This window comes from Eptatretus burgeri, chromosome 8 (assembly GCF_056783735.1).
Source record: "Eptatretus burgeri isolate ZD-2024b chromosome 8, Ebu_testis_v1, whole genome shotgun sequence".
Classification (NCBI taxonomy): Eukaryota; Metazoa; Chordata; class Myxini; order Myxiniformes; family Myxinidae; genus Eptatretus; species Eptatretus burgeri.
This window is the reverse complement of record NC_140968.1, coordinates 102,095,807-102,120,806: the sequence shown is the minus strand read 5'-3', so window position 1 is coordinate 102,120,806 and position 25,000 is coordinate 102,095,807. Positions and strand designations below refer to the sequence as shown.

The 25,000-nt window shown below is 43.0% G+C and overlaps 1 protein-coding gene across 1 annotated transcript in view; it reads right to left on the bottom strand.

The window, feature by feature from the left end:
• Positions 1-17,972: 17,972 nt before the first annotated feature.
• Positions 17,973-25,000, bottom strand: part of LOC147022440 (protein NDRG3-like) — a 94,663-nt gene continuing 87,635 nt past the window's right edge. Inside the window, exon 16 of the mRNA XM_085893327.1 lies at positions 17,973-19,833. Within this exon, the coding sequence (XP_085749453.1) occupies positions 19,706-19,833 (128 nt within the window). The 3' untranslated portion in view covers positions 17,973-19,705. The remainder of the gene's footprint in view (positions 19,834-25,000) is intronic.

Sequence of the window (25,000 nt, the reverse complement as noted above, 5' to 3'; positions counted from 1 at the left end):
ACTGGTCCGGTGTATACCCAGGTTAAAATAGGTGTACCATATCCCTGTGTCGTAAGAGGCGACCAGGGTTGCGTCAGGAAGGGCATCCGGCGTAAAACATGTGCCAAATCTCTATGCGGATCATACGGATGATCCGCTGTGGCGACCCCTAAAAAGGGAGCAGCCGAAAGAAGAAGAAGAAGAAGACATATACAGACAAACATACGATATATGTGCATATATATATATATATATATATATATATATATATATATATATATATATATATATATACATATATATACACAAATATATATATATATATATATATATATATATATATATATATATATATATACATATATATACAAACATACATATATATATACATATACATATATATATATATATATATATATATATATATATATATATATATATATATATATATATATATATATACACATATACATACATTTACAAACACATATATATATATATATATATATATATATATATATATATATATATATATATATATATATATATATATATATATATACATACATACATATATACAGTGGGGAGAACAAGTATTTGATACACTGCCGATTTTGCAGGTTTTCCCACTTACAAAGCACGTAGAGGTCTGTAATTTTTATCATAGGTACATTTCAACTGTGAAAGACGGAATCGAAAACAAAAATCCTGAAAATCACATTGTATGATTTTTAAATAATTAATTTGCATTTTATTGCATGAAATAAGTATTTGATCACCGACCAACCAGTAAGAATTCCGGCTCTCGCAGACCTGTTAGTTTTGTCTTTAAGAAGCCCGCCCATTCTCCACTCATTACCTGTATTAACTGCACCTGTTTGAACTCGTTATCTGCATAAAAGACAGCTGTCCACACTCAATCAATCAGACTCCAACCTCTCCACAATGGGCAAGACCAGAGAGCTGTCTCAGGACATCAGGGACAAAATTGTAGACTTGCATAAGGCTGGGATGGGCTGCAGGACAATAGGCAAGCAGCTTGGTGAGAAGGCAACAACTGTTGGCGCAATTATTAGAAAATGCAAGAAGTTCAAGATAACAGTCAATCTCCCTTGGTCTGGGACTCCATGCAAGATCTCACCTCGTGGAGCCTCAATGATCATGAGAAAGGTGATGGATCAGCCCAGAACTACACGGCAGGACCTGGTCAATGACCTGAAGAGAGCTGGGACCACAGTATCAAAGAAAACCACAAGGAACACACTGTGCCGTCATGGATTAAAATTATGCAGCGCATGCAAGGTCCCTCTGCTTAAGCCAGCGCATGTCCAGGCCCGTCTGAAGTTTGCCAATGACCATCTGGATGATCCAGAGGAGGAATGGGAGAAGGTCATGTGGTCTGATGAGACCAAAATAGAGCTTTTTGGTTTAAACTCCACTCGCCATGTTTGGAGGAAGAAGAAGGATGAGTACAACCCCAATAACATCATCCCAACCGTGAAGCATGGAGGTGGAAACATCATTCTTTGGGGATGCTTTTCTGCAAAGGGGAAAGGACGACTGCACCGTATTGAGGGGAGGATGGATGGGGCCATGTATCGTGAGATCTTGGCCAACAACCCCCTTCGCTCAACAAGAGCATTGAAGATGGGGCGTGGCTGGGTCTTCCAGCATGACAACGACCCGAAACACACAGCCAGGGCAACCAAGGAGTGGCTCCGTAAGAAGCATCTCAAGGTCCTGGAGTGGCCTCGCCAGTCTCCAGACCTGAACCCAATAGAAAGTCTTTGGAGGGAGCTGAAAGCCTGTGTTGCCCAGCGACAGCCCCGAAACCTGAAGGATCTGGAGAAGATCTGTATGGAGGAGTGGACCAAAATCCCTGCTGCAATCTGTGCAAACCTGGTTAAGAACTATAGGAAACGTCTGATCTCTGTAATTGCAAACAAAAGTTTCTGTACCAAATATTAAGTTCTGTTTTTCTGATGTATCAAATACTTATTTCATGCAATAAAATGCAAATTAATTATTTAAAAATCATACAATGTGATTTTCAGGATTTTTGTTTTAGATTCCGTCTTTCACAGTTGAAGTGTGCCTATGATAAAAATTACAGAGCTCTACGTGCTTTGTGAGTGGGAAAACCTGCAAAATCGGCAGTCTATCAAATACTTGTTCTCCCCACTGTAGATGAGCCATTTGGTCATAACACGCATCACCAAACTGATGATGTTCCATGTATACAGCATGTAGATCTACAAGTACAGGATGTACAGTATAAATGGGCCCTTACCTGAGTCATGGTTTGTGTCACCATCAGTTGCTGCAAGCTGTGCTGGGTATGAGTTGTTTTTTCCTGCGAATTGGATCAGGATCCGGAGTTTGACATTCATTAAATTCTCTGATGTGCATCTCCAACATTGGATGGAAAGATCTGTGCTCACGGGAATAAGCCCAAGTATCGTTCAACGAGTCAAAGGCCGATTCTTGCAAAAACGCAAAAACTGTCCTCGAGGCATAAGACAAACAAGGCCACAATGGGCCCCTGAGCACTGAGGGAACTTCAATAAACTGATGATTTATCAAACTATCTTGTATAGTGGTCGAATCGAGCCAGCTATGGACCCACCCTTTATGATATGAAATTAAGTTATTGCCTATATTTTTGAAGCTGATAAATGATCTTATGGAAAAAAAATAAAGTGAGAGAATGCCGAAGTGTTGAAACAAAATGTGGGTAAACGTCATTTAGACCTTGGTCAAGTGTAACTGCAGTGGGATACGGGCGTTTATTCAGGAATACAGCACAGCGTGTAAACCTTTAAGATGTCAATGGTTAGCTCAGACTGCTAGTCAGTGTTAGATGTTAGAAAGTTAGAAACGAACCGTGTTCGAACATCTCATGGAGATGAAAACACCTCTCTCTGTGGGTGAGATTTTAGGTGATGAATGAAATTTGATGTGGCGGAACCATTTGAAATTTTGATCCCACACGTTTCACATATAGCACTCTTTTTATTCAATGCACCTTCAAAATATTTGAAGGAATTGAGATCACCCTCGGAATGTCCGCCATGCTACTGGTAACGCAGTGATAACGGAGTCACGCGCTAATGCGCAGAGAGTAGCATCAAGCAGTGACGCTCAGTCTCCACGGTGTATTGTGGTGAAAACATGCACTCAAAGCTCAAACTATTACGTATGTGTGTGTGTGTGTGTGTGTTTTTTTTTCTTCCATTATGAGCCAAGAAACACGTAGACTTTTAAAAACAAAAAACACGGAAGAAGTTTATTGGGTACTAGATGACCCATGAACCCATTAGGTTCCCATTGTGACAGCAGTTGATAAAAAAAAAATCATTTCAAAAGATAGCTCCAGTGAACTATACCACTGAGGTTGTTTGCATTGATCAAATACTCCCGAAGAGTACTTGACTGAATCGGGAATTGATTTTTTAATAATTTTTTTCGTTGCCCAATTTTAACGAAACTTGATACTGCACACTGCAGGAGAATGGTGAGTGAGGTGGGCCAAAAATTTTTGCGCTATTGTGTACAGATTTGGCTGTATTTCGGGAACATACATACATACATACAAACATACATACATACACACAAGATGAGAGTTTTAGTAACATGTAGATGAACTGAGCAATATCAATATTAACAATTCCATACATACACCGTGTGGCATACATACCTACTGAATTCAAGGACGTAGAATCCATGTCGTGAAAGATACTATAGCTCTACTTGCTTTTCTCCCTAATTTACCTCATTTTCGTCCACAAGACACATGTATGTATGATCAGAGGCTCGGAGCATGCAGCACTTTGGGCGGTGTATAACTAATATTTCCGAAGCGCGGCACGATCAATTTAGGGAGTTCATGGTCCCTTTGGCGCATGAGTCTGACGGTCTTTGCTTATAAATATAATGCAATCACATCTAAAGGCCCGGTCACACCTTGACGTTTTAGCCAGCGATGGCAACGTATTAAAATGTATGTAAAACGCTGGCTTACGTTGAACTTTTGATGTTTTTTTTTTAAGATTCGGACGTATTCATAGCGACTTGGTCTTATGTATAACGCATTGGTAACGGACACAGAACGTTTCGTTGTGTTATAAATAACTTATACCAACGAATGCTGAACCTGTTGTCGGCCTACACAACCGATGCCCAACGATAGTCTAACTCAGGCATAGCGCGTTGCACGCATCGCCGACGATGTCGTGACGTAGCCTATTAAAAGGCTGACGCACAATGATTCGAATCATAACTGCCGTAGAAATGGAAGGGTCAAAATCGCGGTCACACCTTGGCGATCTTGCCAGCGTATGCCGACCTAAGAAAAATGTGTCTAAAACATTGGGGCACGTCAAATACGGTATGGGTAAGTTTGGTATGCGCGAGTAGAACGCTAAATACGCTATCATAAGTCGTAGTAAGTAGAGTACGTCAAGAAATTTTGAACATGTTCAAAATTTTACGACGTACTCGGCGTATGACACACGTTCCGCATGCGATGGGGATAAGTTTTACACACGATATGTGGACGCTTACACACGTCCACAAAGGCTACTTATAAGCTACTCATAAGTCGAAACACGTCGCGGTAATGTCTTTTTTACGCGAAACTTATTTCTAACTTATGTTTGACGTACTTTGAACCAATTCTTTACGTAGTCCCAACACACATCGACGTATGTAGACGTATTCCAATGACGTCTTTCGGTCGACAAAAAAAATAAATGAATGTGTTTCTAGCTTACAACTGCCATATAAAGACGTGTTCCCAGCGGTTTTGGGAATTGGTATATAAAAATGCTGCTCATAAAAGGGGAACCCAACAGTGTTTTCGAGTCCTTTTTGAGTCGATGTCCATGTCAGCAGTAACAGTATCAGTATCAGTATCAGTATTAGTATTAGTATTAGTAGTAGTAGTAGTTTGTTCATGTTGGCAGTAGTAGGTGGGTATGAGGGGGAGGGTGTGGGTTATGATGGATCGTCCTTGCGTCCGCGTGTCCACGGGTAGGTTCATAGGCTGCCACTCAACGATTTAAATGGCTGCATCTCCACTATTGAAAGTAGACGCTTGCGCTCAACAATTGGATTTTTTTACACTCAACGACTTTTAAACGGTACCACTCAGCTAGTTTCATTGTTTACAATGAACGATTTAAATTGCTGTCACTCGCCTTTGTTTTTTTGTTTTTGTTTTTTTTTGACGCTGGGGTTTGGAAATTTGAAACGTTTCTTCTGAACGTGTTAAAACGCTCAAACTCGACTATTTTAAATAGACACTGCCGATGGACAATTGGAATCATAGCCAAGCTAGACATCGAAGTGTGAACATCCTCGTCATGCCGAAGAAAAGTTTGAAGAATGCTGCAAATAAGTGTCCTGGCCGTGGCCGTGGACACTGACCCAAGGACGATCCATTATACCGACGTTTTTCAGCCTATGAGTAACTTAAAAGTAACGTCTGTCGACGTGTGGCAACGATCGCGTAACGTGCCAACAACACGTTAATCATAGGTAGGAAATAAGTTTCGGGTACTCTAAACACTACCTCGGCGTGTCTCAACTTATGATTAACTTACAAGTAGCATGTGTTGACGTCTGTCAACGATTGCAGACCGTGCCTACAACTTGTGGCCAGCGTAGCGGAACATGTGAGTCATACGCCGGCATACGTCGTGAAATTTCAAGCATGAAAAAATTTGAGGAAAACCGAAAAGTACAACGTTTAAAGCCAACGTACAACGACGTATGGCAACGTACTACGACGTATGCCAGCGTGCTCTCAATGTTATCAAAACTTACCCATAACGTATTCAACGTGTGCCAGCGTTTTAGAAAAAAAATTCAAAAATCGGCATACGTTGGCTAAAACGTCAAGGTGTGACCGGGCCTTAAGCAAACACCGAATGAAAATTAGTCACAAACATCACTGAGATATATTTATTTTGATATAGTGTTCATTAATTCATCGTCATTGTCAACAAGTCTTGTCGACAAGGACAAGTCTTTAAGGCCAAGTCTCAAGTCATAAAATGTGCGACTCAAATCCAAGTCACCATCTCTGCATCAAGGAGACAAAAAGCAAGGGAGGGCATCAGGATAGGATAGGATGGGACACAGGAGAAAGGCGAGGAAGAGAAGAATCTAGAAAAAAATATATATAAAATGCTGTCTGTCTTTCTGTCCAACCTTGAACCACGAAAATAGTCTTCGGAGAGAAAAAAAACAAAATTACGGGAAGTGAAAGTTGCTTCAAATTTATCCAAACTGACGGGAAATGGAATGATGGGACATATGTTTGGGATGAGATTCCCAGAGTACAAACTCCTAATGAAAAGGAATAACCAACAGAACATACTGGTCCATCCATCTATCGGGACCATACTCTGTGCAGAGCGTTGGTGCTGCCTGAGCAGTCTCCTTGGCTATTGCACACAATCCTGGATGGGTCACCACTCCGACACAGGATACCAGCAAGCTGGCACTCATTTTGCCGACCTCGGAAGGATGACAGGCAGAGTCAACCCCACCTGGTATTAATTCAACAGACTAGTGGGATTTGAACTCAGGATCCAACGATCTCAAGCCCACCACCCTAACCATTAAGGCAACACCAGGCAACATACTGGTGCTACACAGAAAATAGAACAAGAGAGGAAAACTTTAGGTAGTAGATTGTAGACAGCAACCACCCAGGGTGGTACTACCGTTCTGACTTGGAAGCATTAAAGTAGTGCCCGGAACTATCTTACACTCTCCGTGTCAGGATTGCTGATCTTACTTTCTGTCTCACTCAAACTATAGCGACCGGGCTCGCTTTAATCTCTCTTTCCTGCAAACAAACATCATATACTTTTCATCATACATTTTTCTAACTCACTCATTTTTCTTCCTCACTTTATTCTCTCTTTTCTTACTTCTCTATGCAGTTCTTTTACTTCAGGCTTTGCCTGGATGAGGACAATTTAGTCCGTGCCTGTTGCCTTCAACAGAAAAAAAAAGAAGAAAAAAAAAAAAAAGATGAGATTTCAAATTTAATCACAATAACAGAAACAGAAATTGGGCAACAGATTGGAGAATTGAATCAAGAAACAAAACTGAAAACTCCCCAACAGGACAAGAGAATGACAGAAGGAAATGCTGCAGCAGCACCCCGAGAGATAGATCTACTTGAAGTTACCAACTCAGATCAAAAAGCACCTTTACACACAGAACAAATAACAGCAACAATGATAGATTACAATGAGGAAGAAAATAATTGACAACAGAATGAACACGAGGAAGAGGAGGTTGACAATGAACAGCATAGGCTAGAAGTTGAACTGGCTAATAAAATGGAGCAAATCAAATAAATATCACAGCTGAAGAATTTTCAATTCCTCCTGTACATTTGAGTCATTTATTAAACACAAAACATAAACAAATACAAACAATCACAAACATATCAATCCATCCATCCATTGGGACCATACTCAGTGCAGAGCATTGGTGCTGCCTAAGCAGTCTCCTTAGCTATTGGGTACAATCCTGGATGGGTCGCCACTCCGACACAGGATACCAGCAAACTGGCACTCAATGTTTGCTTACCTCGGAATAATGACAAGCAGAGTCAACCCCACAAATATATCGATGTGGAGAATTCTAGAGGAAGTTAAACAACACAGTCTTCCTCTGATTTCTGTAATACATGGAAACTTTGAATTCTTATATAGTATTCAGTGAAACTAGGTCTGTTCATCCTCCTGACATGCTGACGCCACAGCTGACGTGTTGAGGGTTCAGGGGAGAGATCATTCACAGCTTCGATGCAGCAGCCATCTGGCAGTCAGCTTAATTTTGAAGGGATAAGGAATATTTATGACCTAAAGATTGATGGGAGTTTTTATATAATATTCATGGATCAGAGGGGGTGAGGTCATCCAACGATGTTTTGATCATCCTCGAGACAGAATGATGTTAAGACTGCAGCCCTTTGGATGCGAGAATGGATCATACATGGCTCCTTAGTCCGGAGGTCAGAAGGTCAGCCCGCATTGAAAAAGCTCGGGAAAGATTTATATTCTGAAGCTGACAGTGTAAAAAGACATCTGGATATCACCTTAAGCAAACATTCTATTGAAGCTGGAATGGTGCCTCCAACCAGACTTTCAGATGCCATATAATTGTTTATATGTGAGAATACCTTAATAAGCAGAATAAAATCAAATAATAGGTAATTATATTATCCTGAATAATGATTGAAGATTATTTGGAAGGCAAATCTGTTTTGGGTAGCAAGGGGCACTTTTTACCAAGCAGATTGATCCTCTTCCAGTACAAAAGGGATTTGAGGTCATTTAAAATGCAAATATATATTATTACCAGAGAGTTGGTGTTAAAGCCACCCAATTGCTTGCCTGTTTATACATTTATCGTTTTTAAAAGATGAGTCTAATAATATTTTTTATAAAGCATTGCAGTGAAGTCTGATCCCAATAATTTTAAAGCAATATATGTATTTTGTATATTGCCATCAGTAAACTAGTACACATATTAAATGAATGGCAAGCGTCTAGTATAAACAGGCGAGCATTGGGTGGCTTTGACACCATCTTAGGTTGAAATAATAATTAAAAAATTTAATCATTTGTTAATTTCAACTTCACTACACCAATAGTATACCCCAAAGGAACCTCCATGCCAAATATCAGCATCCTAGTACACATATTAAATGAATGGCAAGCTTCTAAATAACTTGTACCAAAAACTTTAACGTTGATGTGCTTCAAAAAAGTTAAGTTCAAAACAGGTCAAAAAGTTTAAACATTTGAAATTATTTTTTAATTTCAACTTCACTACACCAATAATATACCCCAAAAGAACCTTCATGCCAAATATCAGCATCCTAGTACACATATTAAACTAGAACGGGCACCCATAGAGCGCATACCTTCGCCGCCACTACTTTTTTGTTCTTGGTATGAGTGTGGGGAACTGGTTTCATATGAATGGTCTTATGACACAAACCACATATCTATAATATCATGACCCCCCCCGACTTTCGGGGGCTATGGACTAAACAACAATCAACTCACGTCGTTTTGGCGAGTCTTCACTCGCAAGCTCGGTGAATACAACGTTTCAACAAGAGAAGGTAATCTCGTTTGATTCTGGTTTCATGCAAATCGAATAAGAATTGACTGAGTTGTGCCGAAAACCGCATATTTTTCAAGGGCGTGACCCCCCCCCCGACATTTTACCCCAACGGTGACATGTGTTATGACGTCATTGTGTCACAAGATTGGGCATTACATTCTGAACATTTTGGTGCTGGGTTCATGTAAAGCGGACAAGAATTGACCGCGTTATGACAAAAACCGCATATTTTTCAAGGTTGTGACTCCCCTGACCTTTGACCCCAAACCGGTAACAAGAGTATGGGCGTCATTGTGTCATATTGCATATCACAAGATGAGGCGTTGAATTCTGAACATTTTGGCGTTAGTTGCATGCAAATTGAATATAAATTGACCGTGTTATCGTAGAAAGACGATTTTGACCTTTTCGTGACCTTGACCTTGACCTTTGACCCGAACGATCCCAAAATCTAATCGAATGCTTCCTGGCTAATAACCAATCATCCCACCAAATTTCATGCAATTCGGTTTAATACTTTTTGAGTTATACGAATCACAAGATTAGAAATAAATAAATAAATAAATAAATAAATACACGCTGACCAAAACATAACCTTTCGCAGAATGCGAAGGTAATAAATACACGCCGACCAAAACATAACCTTTTGCAGAATGCGAAGGTAATAAATACACGCCGACCAAAACATAACCTTTTGCAGAATGCGAAGGTAATGAATGGCAAGCTTCTAAATAATTTGCACCAAAAACTTTAACGTTGATGTGCTACAAAAAAGTTAAGTTCAAAACAGGTCAAAAAGTTTCAACATTTGAAATTATTTTTTAATTTCAACTTCACCACACCAATATTATACCCCAAAGGAACCTCCATGCCAAATATCAGCATTCTAGTACACATATTAAATGAATGGCAAGCTTCTAAATAACTTGCACCAAAAACTTTAACATTTTCACGCTCACGCTAACGCTGACGCTCACGCTCACGCTGCAGTATCGCTATAGTTCTCTGTTCTTCGAAAAGGCGAGCTAAAAATAGATACATGTTCAAACACCTAGATGTAATCATCATGTTGTATTTGAGTACGTATCCCATGAAAAGGGTTAAAATAATACATAGTGCTATATCCCAAAATCATGTACTTTTTTTTCAAGTTAATTTTCAATCAACTTCAATTGGCAACATTTTGTATTTTAATTTAATTTTTATCACCCTCAAACCCATTATGCTAATTTGTGGAGAAATTTGCATCGACATCATCCAAGCAAAGACCACATATCCACCGAATAAACAACAATAAACAGTTTAAAATACAAGTAAGGAGAATAAATCAAGCAGTTATTAAAATGTTCCCAAAATCACCTAATTTAAGAGAAATTAACGATGTGAGTTTTGCAGCAGCACTACACGTCCAAGAGAAAATAACAGGTAAACAACGACATAAACAATATAGATCTGATAACCTGACCAGACACAAAACACCAGCATGGAAACAGACTTGAGAAGCAGAGAGACCAACTGAGGGTGAAAAGGGGACAAATTGAACAATTCAAGAGGGGAAACAGAATAACAAAGCTCATGAAAAGAAACAAACCAATAAAAAACGAATTATAACATCGAAAACAATGGACTAGACCAATTAGCGGCCCATAATCAACTCCAATTACAACAGATAACAAGGAATTTTTTTTTTAATTATGATGAGGCCAACTATAAAAATTAAAATAAAGTTTGAAAACAACCCGAAAAAGTTATACTGAGAGCTCGGGAAACAGAAACAAAATATGACAACTCCTCCGAAAAAAACAGAGGACCAAGAAAAATTTTGGAAAGGTACATTTGAAGATGAAAAAGAACACAACAAGGAAGCAGATTGGATACAACACTTGGACAATAAAAAGCAACATCTACAAGAAATGGACCCAATGGCAATTGACGAGGAAAAAAAAATTACAAAACATCTCATAAAAACGCCAAACTTCAAATGTCCAGGTCCAGATGGGATTCCAAACTTCTGACGAAAGCAACGAAATGCTCTCCATGCTCACGATGCTCAAGCATTTAACGAACTCATCCAAGGGAAACAGCCAATGGATGATTGGTTCACACAAGGCAACACTCTTCTGATTCACAAATCTGAAGAAATCCATCTCCCCAACAAATATAGACGAAAAACATGCCGACCAACATACAAACTTTTATTAGCTATAATTATCGATGCAGTTTTTGACCACCTCACTCAACAAGGAGCTTTAGAGGTCAGGTATGGGAGCATGCGTCAGAGCAGTGCATCGCTGCGTCCACCTTACGCCGGTACTCCAGGGGCCTCCGTCTGGCCATTATTGAGGCACATGTCTGGCCCATCCCCATCTCCTTGAGATGTTGATCAATCTGCTGCAAAAACGAGGCACGTGGTCGGCCGATTGGCCTCCTCCACTCATGAAGCTCTGGTCAGAGTCCAAGTCTCACATCCATAGAGCAAGACTGGAAGCACCAAGGACCTGAAGACTCGGGCTTTCGTCCTTCTGCTCAGGTACCGGCAGCACCACACCACATGATCCAGTGAATCCATGACTCCCCAGGCCTGACACAGACGTCGATTGCTGTCTGGCTCACAGCCAGCAGAGACATGAATATCACTGCCAAGGTAAGTGAATCTCATCCTCACCACAAACAGGCACAGACAAGATAGCAGCATCCAAGATGTCATTGAAAGCCTGGATCTTAGTTTTGACCCAGGACACATGTAATCCCAGCGGCTCCGACTCCTCATTCAGCACCTCGAGGGCTCCCAAAAGGGCCCCAGCAAGAGGGATTACTTTGAGCGGTTGTACGAGGCTGATCCATCAGCTGTCGAGTTGGTTGTCAGGGGTGTTACTATCCCTATTGCTGACCTTCCAATCAACTGTGATCCACCTTCGCTTGTGGAAAAACAAACTCTGGTGAACCGGTTGAAATGGGGTAAAGCTCCAGGGACTTCTGGCATCCATGCTGAACTTCTCAAGGCTGGTGGAAATCCCGCACTTTTTTTATTATTATTATTATGTATACATTGTCAAGGCTCATATGAGAGCTAACAAACAACGCACAGCAAGGGGGGAATGAGATGAGAGGGGTGGGAGAGGGAGGTACAAAACTGGGAACAGACGCATTAGATCTGTGGAAGGGAGAGGGATGGGGCAGGGAACACGGGGTATACAAGATGGACATTACAGGGACTTTCAGGAAGGAAAGCAGGGAATTTGAAGGAGGTGGGTTTGGGGTGGATTAACGGGGGTAGAAAAGATTGAGGATTTGGATGGGGTAAGATAAGAGGTGGTGGTGAACGGCTGTTTTGAAGGCCTGGAGGGAAGAATGGGATTGAACAGAGTGTGGGAGTTTATTCCAAAGGCGGGAAAAAGAGGAATGAAAGTGAAGGTGAGCAGAGATTCGCGATTTTGGTAGTTTTACCAGAAGGGGGTTGCTGGCAAACCTCATAGAACCGTACAACTATATTCCATGATATTTTGCCAAGCTGGTTCCTCCCTTGTGTTGATCCTTGGCATGGCATCACAGATATGCAGCAGACAGTAGCAAATGGAAGTACGAACATATTAGGCCCTTCCAAACGTCATTGCCCCAACCAAGAGAGATTGAGACATCCGAATACGTCTTCTGCAAGTTAAAGATGCACATGAGGTGACATGATGCAGGTTTTCTGGATCATAATTTGGGACTTGACCGCATCACCCCCCACAACTTCTTCACCCCTGTGACGAACAACACCAGAGGTCTTCTCATAGAGGTGTTCGAGCCCAGGTGTAAGCGACTTCCCAGAAGCAGTTCCTTCAGACAAAGAGCGATCGAGGATTTGAACAGCCTTCAAACTTCCCTGGTGGAATCCACATCTGTAACAAACAACCTTTAAAAACAACGTGGAAAAATCTTGGCAGCAAGTACCCCTTTCCCGGTTTAAAACCACCATGTACCAACCAACCACTATGGAAGGGTAGACCAGGATATTTTCCTCCTATTTCATACATTAGGGTTGACAGGATGGTGTCGAGGTATGCACACTCACCTCAAAGCTGTCTAATCTGGGTTTGAATCCTGACCCAGCTATAAACTGTCGTCCCGGTGTTTCACAGGCAGGGTGATTCATCAATCGGTGTACCTTCCCTTGGATGGATGTAAAACTGGAAATCCCATCGACCGACCTTCATTGGACGTTAAAGATCCCATGGTGTCCTTCACGAAGAAAAGGTGAGCTATCGTTGACCCCCTGAACAAATTTCTACCCTAACCTGCAGAGGGTACAACATCAGCACCACAGCCACACCTTCAACCAACGACGTGACCTCACAACCTTGTTCTGCATACGAACAAAAATCTCGTCCATCAATGTTGATAATGAATAACGTGTAGGCCTCGAGGAGTGTGGGGTTATCACCGAGGTTACATTGCCATGTCCTCACACCTCACATATAAGTCAAAGCCAATTTCATGTTTACCTCCACCACCGAAGGTGAAGGAGGTTATGTTTTCACCCCTTTCTGTTTGTTTGTTTGTTTGTTTGTTTGTCTGTCTGTCTGTCTGTGTGCAGGATATCTCAAAAAGTTGCGGACAGAAATTTTAAAGACAGGTTGGGTGTGTGACGAGGATGAATCGATTTGATTTCAGTGAAGATCCGGATCTGGATACAATAATTATTTAATTGTTAAAGTGATTCTTCACCATTGAGAGAAAGGACCAAAAACGATATAGTCCTGGATAGCATGATATTTCAAAAATGTATTGATTGGGCCCGATATGTTCTCGTGGATCAGGCATTACGTGGTGGAGGTATGCACGCTACCGAGTGTCCTTCTCGTTTTGTTCTGAAATTGTGATGTTTTAAACATACGAACAAGTTGCCCGTGCGCCTGCACGGGATTCGAAATGGGGTGGAGATGATGGTGGCAAAAATGCAAATGGTGTCTTCCGTCATCGAGCCGGCAAGGTGGGACCAACAATTCCCATTTATTGCCACGTCTGATGCAATTTAAATGCTCTAATGGTGGCGAGGTGCTCCATTTGAGACTTTTTTTCGATGTATGGACCTTTTTGATGCCTTGGGTCCATAATAAAAAATTTGTATCGGTGTCAAAGTCAGTGACCAATTGCTAATTAATAATAGGATTTGCTTTATTTGTGGTTGCAAATCCGTTGTGTGTAACCAAAACAGAAGGCCCTTAACAAAGCACACCTGTATCCATCCTCGAAGGTGGTTGGCTTTGTAATAAATGTAAGAGGTGTTCAGCTCGACCTGTCAAGGTGTCCTTGAACATCATGAAGATGCCTCCATGAATGACAAATGTAAATGAAATGCCTCCATCTGTTTGTCCAATCCCAACTTCCATCCAATCCTTCAGGGCTACAGCAGTCACATCTTTGGAATCTTGCTCCAACCATACTGTTTGTGTCTTTCTACTTTCACGAACCTGTTTTTCGGGTCTCACCTCTACCTGTGGACTGGCAGAATAGCCGAGAGGTATGCACACAAGCCTCTGAGTTGCCCTGGGTTCGAATCTTGGCCCAGCTATAAACTGCCATCCTGGTGTTTCACATGCAGTACGTTGTATCACAAAGTACTCCCTCTCTTGGATGGATGTTAAATTGGACGCCCAGTCTTCCAGCATTAGTTGGTGGACATCAAAGATGTTCTTCACGAAGAGTGAGCAAGCTGTCGCCAGCAGACTAAATTAATTACGAATTCCTGCTCCAGGGGGCACTGCATCAGAGACGCAGCCAAACTCCCAACAATGATGCAACCCACCAGCCACGTGCTGCAAACGAAATGGACGAAGCTCTGCCTGTTGCCCAAACCCCTTCTGTCGCACATATGTGAACTCACCGCTTGTCTATCAAGTATTGGAAATTAATCTGGATCCTTGTTTTCAGTTGGTCAGTGTAGAGTATGCATGGGAATAAACATCTGACATGTCGTACAGAGCTATATAGTCTGGGTTCCTGACCTGACTCTGGTCCCGGTAATTCACAAGTTTCCTGACCTGACTGGTCCTGGTAATTCGCAAGTTTCCTGACCTGACTGGTCCTGGTAATTCGCAAGTTTCCTAACCTGACTATGGTCCCGGTAATTCGCAAGTTTCCTAACCTGACTATGGTCCCGGTAATTCGCAAGTTTCCTGACCTGACTACGGTCCCGGTAATTCACAAGTTTCCTGACCTGACTGGTCCTGGTAATTCGCAAGTTTCCTGACATGACTGGTCCTGGTAATTCGCAAGTTTCCTGACCCGACTACGGTCCCAGTAATTCGCAAGTTTCCTAACCTGACTATGGTCCCGGTAATTCACAAGTTTCCTGACCTGACTGGTCCTGGTAATTCGCAAGTTTCCTGACCCGACTACGGTCCCGGTAATTCGCAAGTTTCCTAACCTGACTATGGTCCCGGTAATTCGCAAGTTTCCTGACCCAACTACGGTCCCGGTAATTCGCAAGTATCCTGACCCGACTACGGTCCCGGTAATTCGCAAGTTTCCTGACCCGACTACGGTCCTGGTAATTCGCAAGTTTCCTGACCCGACTACGGTCCCGGTAATTCGCAAGTTTCCTGACCCGACTACGGTCCTGGTAATTCGCAAGTTTCCTGACCCGACTACGGTCCCGGTAATTCGCAAGTTTCCTAACCTGACTATGGTCCCGGTAATTCGCAAGTTTCCTGACCCAACTACGGTCCCGGTAATTCGCAAGTTTCCTGACCCAACTACGGTCCCGGTAATTCGCAAGTTTCCTGACCCGACTACGGTCCCAGTAATTCGCAAGTTTCCTGACCCGACTACGGTCCCGGTAATTCGCAAGTTTCCTGACCCGACTATGGTCCCGGTAATTCGCAAGTTTCCTGACCTGACTACGGTCCCGGTAATTCGCAAGTTTCCTGACCTGACTACGGTCCCGGTAATTCGCAAGTTTCCTGACCCGACTACGGTCCCGGTAATTCGCAAGTTTCCTAACCTGACTCTGGTCCTGGTAATTCGCAAGTTTCCTGACCCGACTACGGTCCCGGTAATTCGCAAGTTTCCTAACCTGACTATGGTCCCGGTAATTCACAAGTTTCCTAACCTGACTCTGGTCCTGGTAATTCGCAAGTTTCCTGACATGACTGGTCCTGGTAATTCGCAAGTTTCCTGACCTGACTACGGTCCCGGTAATTCGCAAGTTTCCTAACCTGACTCTGGTCCTGGTAATTCGCAAGTTTCCTAACCTGACTCTGGTCCTGGTAATTCGCAAGTTTCCTAACCTGACTCTGGTCCTGGTAATTCGCAAGTTTCCTGACCTGACTACGGTCCCGGTAATTCGCAAGTTTCCTGACCCGACTATGGTCCCGGTAATTCACAAGTTTCCTGACCCAACTACGGTCCCGGTAATTCGCAAGTTTCCTAACCTGACTCTGGTCCTGGTAATTCGCAAGTTTCCTGACCCGACTACGGTCCCGCTAATTTGCAAGTTTCCTAACCTGACTCTGGTCGCGGTAATTCGCAAGTTTCCTGACCTGACTGGTCCTGGTAATTCGCAAGTTTCCTGACCTGACTGGTCCTGGTAATTCGCAAGTTTCCTGACCCGACTACGGTCCCGGTAATTCGCAAGTTTCCTAACCTGACTCTGGTTCTGGTAATTCGCAAGTTTCCTAACCTGACTCTGGTCCTGGTAATTTGCAAGTTTCCTGACCTGACTGGTCCTGGTAATTCGCAAGTTTCCTGACCCGACTACGGTCCCGGTAATTCGCAAGTTTCCTGACCTGACTCTGGTCCTGGTAATTCGCAAGTTTCCTGACCCGACTACGGTCCCAGTAATTCGCAAGTTTCCTGACCTGACTCTGGTCCTGGTAATTCGCAAGTTTCCTGACCCGACTGTGGTCATAGTAATTCGCAAGTTTCCTGACCTGACTCTGGTCCCGGTAATTCGCAAGTTTCCTGACCCGACTGTGGTCATAGTAATTCGCAAGATTCCTGACCTGACGACGGTCCAGGTAATTCACAAGCAAATCATTGCATCATGGTGATCCCTCTCTCAGGTGGAAGTGAAGCTTGATGTCGATCAGTGGGTGGCTAACATCAATTGGTGGATGTTAGAGATCCCACAGGGTGTCCGTTCAATGAAGAGTGGGCGTCTTATCACCTGAATTTGGCCAAATTCCAAATTCCTGCGTCTTTATGATATTTCGGATGCTGTGCACTCACTGTTGCCAGTAACATGCCGGGGCCGATGCTCGTGTAGCCGGTGGTGTCGGAAGGTGCATCTAGCGGTAACAGGTTCAAATATCCATTTTATCCTCCATTAGAATCTGGTAACAGTCAAACTAATTATTCAAGTTATGCGAGTTGAATGTTGAAAAAAGGTCTCGATTTAGTGTATTAAATTGGTGATCACACAAATAGAATGTGTTCCTAATTCAGTGGCTTATTGTCATCCAGCATACTCAATGGATCTCCAGCTTTTCAATTGTCAAACGTTTTGACTGCCAAGGAATAGCCACCACCCTACCCTAGCCTCTTTCGCCCACATGGACCTGGTGAGACACCATGACGTCACTGATTGGTGGCGGTAAAGCCCCACTACCCATCACGTATATCGTTTGGCATTTTGAAAATATTTTTTGCATAATGTCCCAACGAAGACCCGAGTGCCATTTATTTGGTAAACCGAAAGTGTTTGACATAAGGTTGGAGAACCACAGCACCATTACCTCTTCATGGCCATCAGTGGGTGGGGTTTCGGCTGTGGGGGTTCCGGTGGTTTTAGGTCTCTGGTGCTGTTCAGTCATGTCACTGCAATAAATACGATGTGCCGTTCCATCACCGATAGTATTGTGATTCATTTATTGCGTCGACATGAAGTTAAACACATCCCACTGGCACAGAGTCCATTCCCAAACCACCAAAACTTACTCTAATATATCCAACATACAATCTCACAAAGATGTGCATCAAAAGGAAATCTGAGATTAACAATATCAATCTCACAAACTATCAACTATCTCACTGGGTTAGAATCTCAAAAAGCAAAAAAAAAAAAAAAATAATAATAAATGAGCACATCATGCCGGTTTCATCCCTTCTTTCCTTGCACCACACTTTCGGCGGTCCAGGGAGGATGGGCACAGACACCAGTCCGAGTCCAACTCCCAGCGGGATCTTTAATTAAATATCCATCTTCTTCTAACTCGAGCTCACAGACTAGGCATGAGCTTTAAAAATAAATTTGTATTTTTTTTTTTTAAAGTTTCACCAGATCATTAAAAGGCAAAGGAAAAGGTTCTCAACCAGAGATTATTGCGTTATAGAAGAGAGCTTGGTTCACAATAAAAAGCAAAAAAAAAAAAAACCGAAGCAGAGGCGGAAGAGGCGACCCATTGGGCATCGTCAGTTACATTTCCAAAATGTGTAAAATCTCATTTCCCAGCGATTTGTTCCCTCCACATTTTGGCACGTTTCTCAATTTCTCAAACACAAGACGCTCACAGTTGAAAAGGAAAAAAAAAAACCGAACAAAAACTGTTCAGGTTAATATTTAAATCACTTTAGAAACAAAACATCAAAGCAGATTTTTCCAGTTAAAAAAAAACAAAAAAAGAAAAAAAAAAGTGAGCATTTGGAATGATAGAAAAGGTTGAACCTTCAAAACAAATCTTCCTTAAACGGATGCTGTCGTGTAGCTGTAAAATACCATTTTACTGTTTTGTTAAAGTATCTGGATCCTACATTCAGCACCGGAAGCACGACCAACTAAACCGGAAGCACGTCCGGAAAAAAAACAGCCGACAGAGCATCGTCTCCACGCCAGATTCATTCAAAGCTCGTCTCATCGTCTCCACGCCTCAAAGCTTCAGACATTCGTCACATACTGAGACATCACCTTTTGTTCTGCCATTAAAGGGACTTTTTGCATCATGTCAGTGTGGGTCAACAATAGCAGCAAAGCCTTATGGAAATAAAATAAAACTCAGAATTTGACTATTGAAGAAAAGAGGTGTGCACGCACGCACGCACACACACACACACACACACACACACACACACACACACACACACACACACACACACACACACACACACACACACACACACACGCACGCACGCACGCACGCACACAAAAAATTAATCAAATACATGAGACCGTTAAATTCAAAAACTATACCAAACATCCTTAAGTCTACACGAATCACCTTTCATGTCAATAACAGCAACCGATATGTTTCCTTTTACCCAAGCGGTGGCGTAAATATTAGCATAATTATATGAAATATTTCTCTGTAATACTGAGGCCTTCTAGATTGTGCTTGTTCACGCCATCATCACAGAAAGTCAATGCCGGAGAGAAAATGATCACCGGGTTAATGGCTTCTCCATGCGAGGTGTAAATGCAAATATTACACTCCAATGCTGAGAATCATTATTACTACAAGAAGTTTTATTGTTTGTTTTTAAACAAGAACATTCAGCGGATCGGTTAATGAACAACCACGATGGAAAGCAACCGCAGCACCCGAGCTCGAAGAAACACTTCCTTCGAAGCGGTGTCGCCCGTGCCCTTTCAGGGGCTGCCGGTGCTGCACTGGGAGCGAGTGCGACTGCGCATGCGCCCGTCTTCCATGGAGCAGATGCTGGAGTTTCGCGACTGCGTGCGTGACCGGACGAGGCGTGTCATGCTCGAGGAAGGCACTGTGGAACGCGGCGACGCACAAAAGGGTTTCCGGTTAGTTCGCGAAGAAGATGTATGCACGATTAAAAGATGCGAACGCAATCTTCAAAATTACATCGTGAGCATCAAAACCAGAAAAGGCGAGTCTGCAGACGTGCATCATCAGTGTACACGGGGGCTTTGACCACACATGTCATGTCATGTCAAATCTTTATTTATACATACGAAGAAAGGAGAAAATTGATCGTTTCAGTTTCTAGTCGACTTTCCATTTAACCGAATGGAAGAGTGGCTAAAACTGTCTTCTTGGTGCCTTAAACAGAGCTTCGTTTGTTTTTAAACAGGTATCAAGGCTTGTGAAAAGTACAACAACATGGGGGATAGATACACATTGTAACATGGGATGGATAAGATGAACATGGGAGATAGATATCAATACTGTATGTACAAATCTAGAGTTAATACTGTTACGAATCTGGAAGCCATGAGCACTCAACATGCAGGTCCTATAGAACAGTTATATCGGTAAGTATGTGTTTTTTAGCTTGGGTCCCCGTCCCTCGTTTAATGGGTGAATAAATGTACATGCGCTGTGAGTTATTTGGATCGGGTTTTTACATCACTCACAACGACGGCTCCAACATCTACAACTACAACAACAACGCCATCTTCACTCTCACAGCGACAACCCTCTGCTCCCGGCATTCTCCGTGCACTCGCTGGTATGCGGGTGTGTTCGGAATTCGTTCGGGGATGGAATTCCATTCCCAAATATGGTCATAAATCGGTTCGCTTGGCAGTGCGCCAAATAAGGGAATGCGTCGTGTCCCACCCAGTGAGAGCGGGCCACGCCTGAGCGGACCACACCCGAGAGCGATAAAAGGAACGGAGAGCAAATTAATCAAGAGGATCTGCGCAAGCGCTGAGAGGAAGAATTCGGGCCTGTTCAAAACGCATCTCTCAAGGCTGGGCGAAAGGCATCTCGTTGCTGGCGTGCTCTGGTTCTTGGTTCGTCTCGCGGCTGGCGTGGTCTGCGTCTGGCTGCCCTGGTCCGTTTTTGGCCGACTGGTGCTCCGGGAAGGTGCGGACGTCGAGCCGCGCGCCCGCGGCCAGGTTGCCTGCCACTTTCTAGTCCCTCAGCTCGACTTCCCTCCGAGCTGAAGGGATAATAAAGACCATTTTGGGTCCGTTTCTTTTGGGTGTGCGTCTGTGTGAGGGCCCGTCTGAGTAGGAATTGTTTAAATGCTTGTGTGTAAATTTGCATTCTCCATTAGTCGTGACAACTCTGCCCTTACGTGCTTCCCTCGTTTCCCAAATTACTGTGAATAAATACCCCATTTGTTAAATGTATCAGTTTGTTGCTGTGTTTCTTCCATTGGCTTAGCATGGCGCGTGTTGGTGAATTACAAAGGCTGTTGCCGCTGTAAATGTACATTTGGACCGACGGGATTTCGGCAACCATCCGCTCGGGTTGTGCACGGGTCGGGCATGCTAATGGCTCGACTCGTACAAGTGTCGTCGAGGGTGTGAATACTTGGTAGCTCGCCACGTGGATCTCTAGGTATTTTAAAGATTGGCAAATAACCCTGTACCACGTGGTGGAATTATTGACGATTCACGGTCCGGTAAGGGGCCCGTACCCTCGGAGTTTTCCGAAAGGTACGATCTAGATTCCGGGTGTTCGGTAGAGTCGACCCTACCGCCCCACCTCGCGGTCGTGCTCGCAACCGAAACCCGGCACCGCAACAATACAATGCCTTACCCCATGCAGTGTTCAACTATATAATTAAATTGAAACAAAATAATGCTTTTGAAGGTCGTATCAAACATTTCGGAAGTTGAGCACCGTTGATGCACCGTCTCATACACCAACTTATTTAACATGTCCAAGTACTGCAAAACTGGAGGTTTTTGGAAGTGATAAGAAGGCGATTTGTGTTCTACAGCGTTCAATTATATAATTCAATCCAAATAAATTTGGGGTTTTAAGGGTCATATTAAAAAAAAAAACTCTGCAGGTTTAGCGCCGTTGACGCAGTGCCTAGTACATAACCTTATCCAACACGTTACATTCGTTCTTCGTGCCTGTTTTTTTGTTCTTTATGATGTCCTAGAAAACAGTAAGTTCCCTGTTTGGAATGATTTTCAACTTTGTTTGATTGCCAGACAGGCAAACAAAGTAAAAATAAAAAAATAATAAAAAAATAATACATCTCTCGTCCATACGTATGTCAATCTTGACAAATTCAGAGCCAAAGTACTGCTAAACTACACGTTCATTTCCGATTAATATTCCGATTAGCGTTCAAAATATGACATCCAATTTAAATCAAGTTGTTCCTCGATCATAAACTGATGTTTGTGGATGTACGGAAGGATAGACGGAAGTGAACCAATTGCCTAACTCTTCTTTTCACTTTGCGTGTGTGGGGTAATGACATAGGGGGTAGATCGATATAAATAGATGAAAAGGCCTTCCTTGGCACAACTGAACCCCTATCTACCTAGGAGGCCTTCATCCGCAGCTTGATGGATGGAGTACTGCGCTCCCCTCTGCCGGCACCCCGCATCATAACTTGCTCAACTTGATGCCGTAGAAACCGAGGCCTTGAAGATCATTTGAATCTCTCACGATGAAGCTGAGTCTATGGGCTTATCACTTTCCCATCACAGACAGGCCAGTGGTCTCTCTGTCTATTACCACCGCCTTTCTGGTCTTGCACCCTCTGCTCTTACCGTGCTTTGAAACTCCTGTCCCACAGGCTTCTGCAGGGTGCACGTTGTCCACCATCAACCCCCTTTCTGGTGATCCTCTCAAAATACATGATCTCTGCACACCTCCATTCATTCGTTCCTCTGTTTCCCCCCATCTGTGGAACAAACTTCCATATTCTCTTCAATCTCATTCTCTCCAGGTCTTCAAGACCAAGACAGCTGTTCACCACAATCTCAGATCACGCTCGCCCCCCTTCCCCCACCACTCCCCACCATCCAAAACAATGATCGTTTGTATGCTCGTTAACCCCCTTCCCACCTCAAGCCCACCTCCCCCAAATCTCAAGTTTCTCCTTCCTGAGAGTTTCCTTCTGTATCTATCTTATCCACCCCATGCATCCTTTCCTGCCTCCCCCCTCCCCGCCCCCCCCCAATATTTGTTCAAATCTCCCTCTATTTTGTCCTTCAACTCTGCTGTTGGTGTTTTTGTTCTCAATCTCTCTCTCATCCTGTTACATCCAATAAGTTCAGTGTTTCAGCTCTTTCCAGCTTTCCACATTGTATACAAAAAGAAAGGGTCAACAGACACAAAGTTCTGAAAAAGGGAAAAGTAATGCAGGAAATTAATAATCATGGATGGCATCGCAGAACAAGAGGAGGAATTGCGGATGAAGAGTAGGAACAGGGTCACAGTTGGTATAATAAACCTCAGAGGCAGAAACAGGAAAGACATCGAGGTCTTGGTGTAGGACAGACTTCAAATACTAAATTCCTTGAAATTCAGGGCAGACTTCAGTCCTTGAAATGGCAAATTCAGAGAGAGAATTCCACAATGAAGAGAAGGGATCTGAAATAATGGAGGTGAGCATCATCAAGTTTATATTTTGTGGGAGAGTCGGGTGGAGGGTAACGAGGAAAGAGTTTCTGGCAGAAGGAGAAGGGATAAGACAGGGGTTTGGAAGGCAGGGAGAGAAAGACCAGAATAAAGTCAAACAAAAAAAAAACTGCAAGGCAGGGATGGGATGGTAAGATGACACTAGAGGAAGCATACTCACCTTTAAGCCGTCTAATCCAGGTCCGATTCCCAGCCAGATAAACCGCCACCGTGGTGTTGCTTCGATGAGTACGCCATCCCTCAAATGGGATCTTGGTTAATTTGAAGACCCATCGGTGAGAATTGGTTGCGAACAGACGTTAAAACATCCTGCAATGTCTTTCATAAAGAACAGGCCATTGTGCACTGCCACTCTAGCCAAATTTGGATTAAATTTGGATTCAGACCAGATTCAGACCAGGCGAGAGCAGCAGTGCACTGCCACTCTGGCCAAATTCAAAATTCTTATTGTAACCTACAGAAATCACGCCCAGAAGTGGCAACCAGCAGCCAGGTGCTGAACACAAGTGAATAATGATGAACGCAGTAAGATCGAGAAAAAAGCGAGTGTTACATTTATTTGTGGCGTTTCCGAGAACATGTTCATTATTGCACGATGTGTATTCTTTCCAGATGTGATGTGGGCTCTCACAGGACTTTAAAATATATATGTATGTATATATATATATATATATATATATATATATATATATATATATATATATATATATATATACACAATTTTAATGCTCATGTAAGAGCAAACACACAGAACATGTAGCAAGAGGAGCGAGAGACAAGAGGTGTGGGAGCGAGAAGCACAAAACAGTGGGGAACAGAGACATGAGGAGATCTGTGGAAAGGAGAGGGATGGGGTGGGGTAAATTGGGTAAACAAGATGGATATTACAGGGACTTTCAGGAAGGAAAACAGGGAATTTTAAGGAGGTGGGTCTGGGGTGGATTAACGGGGGTAGAAAAGATCGAGGATTTGTATGGGGGAAGGTAAGAGATGGTGGTGAACAGCTGTTTTGGAGACCTGGTATGCGGGTGTGTTCGGAATTCGTTCGGGGATGGAATTCCATTCCCAAATATGGTCATAAACCGGTTCGCTTGGCAGTGCGCCAAATAAGAGAATGCGTCGTTGGGATTGAAGAGATTGTGGGAGTTTGTTTCAAAGGTGGGGAAAAAAAGAGGAATGAAAGGTGTGAGGCAGGAGCACCAGCCCTGAGGAGAGAGCAGTACTCCATCAGGCTGTAGACAAAAGCTTTGTATACAGTCAGGAGCTCAGGTGTGCCAAGGAAGGACTTTGCATGACGGATGATGCTCAGTCGGCAAGTGGCTTTGGAGGCCAGGTTGGAAATGTGGCTTTCCCAGGAGAGATCATGGCAGATGGTGAGACCCAAAACCTTGAATGAAAGGACTTCAAGAGGATTGTTCAGAAGGTAAGATGGGGGTGGGTGGGGGGAGGGTTTCCAAACGGTCCTTTCAGAGAAACATGGTGAGGGTGTGAGATTTGTCAGGATTTAAAGACATGTTCCAAGTGTTGGACCAGCTTGTGATTTTATCCAGATCTGCAGTGAGCGAAGAAGCTGCTGC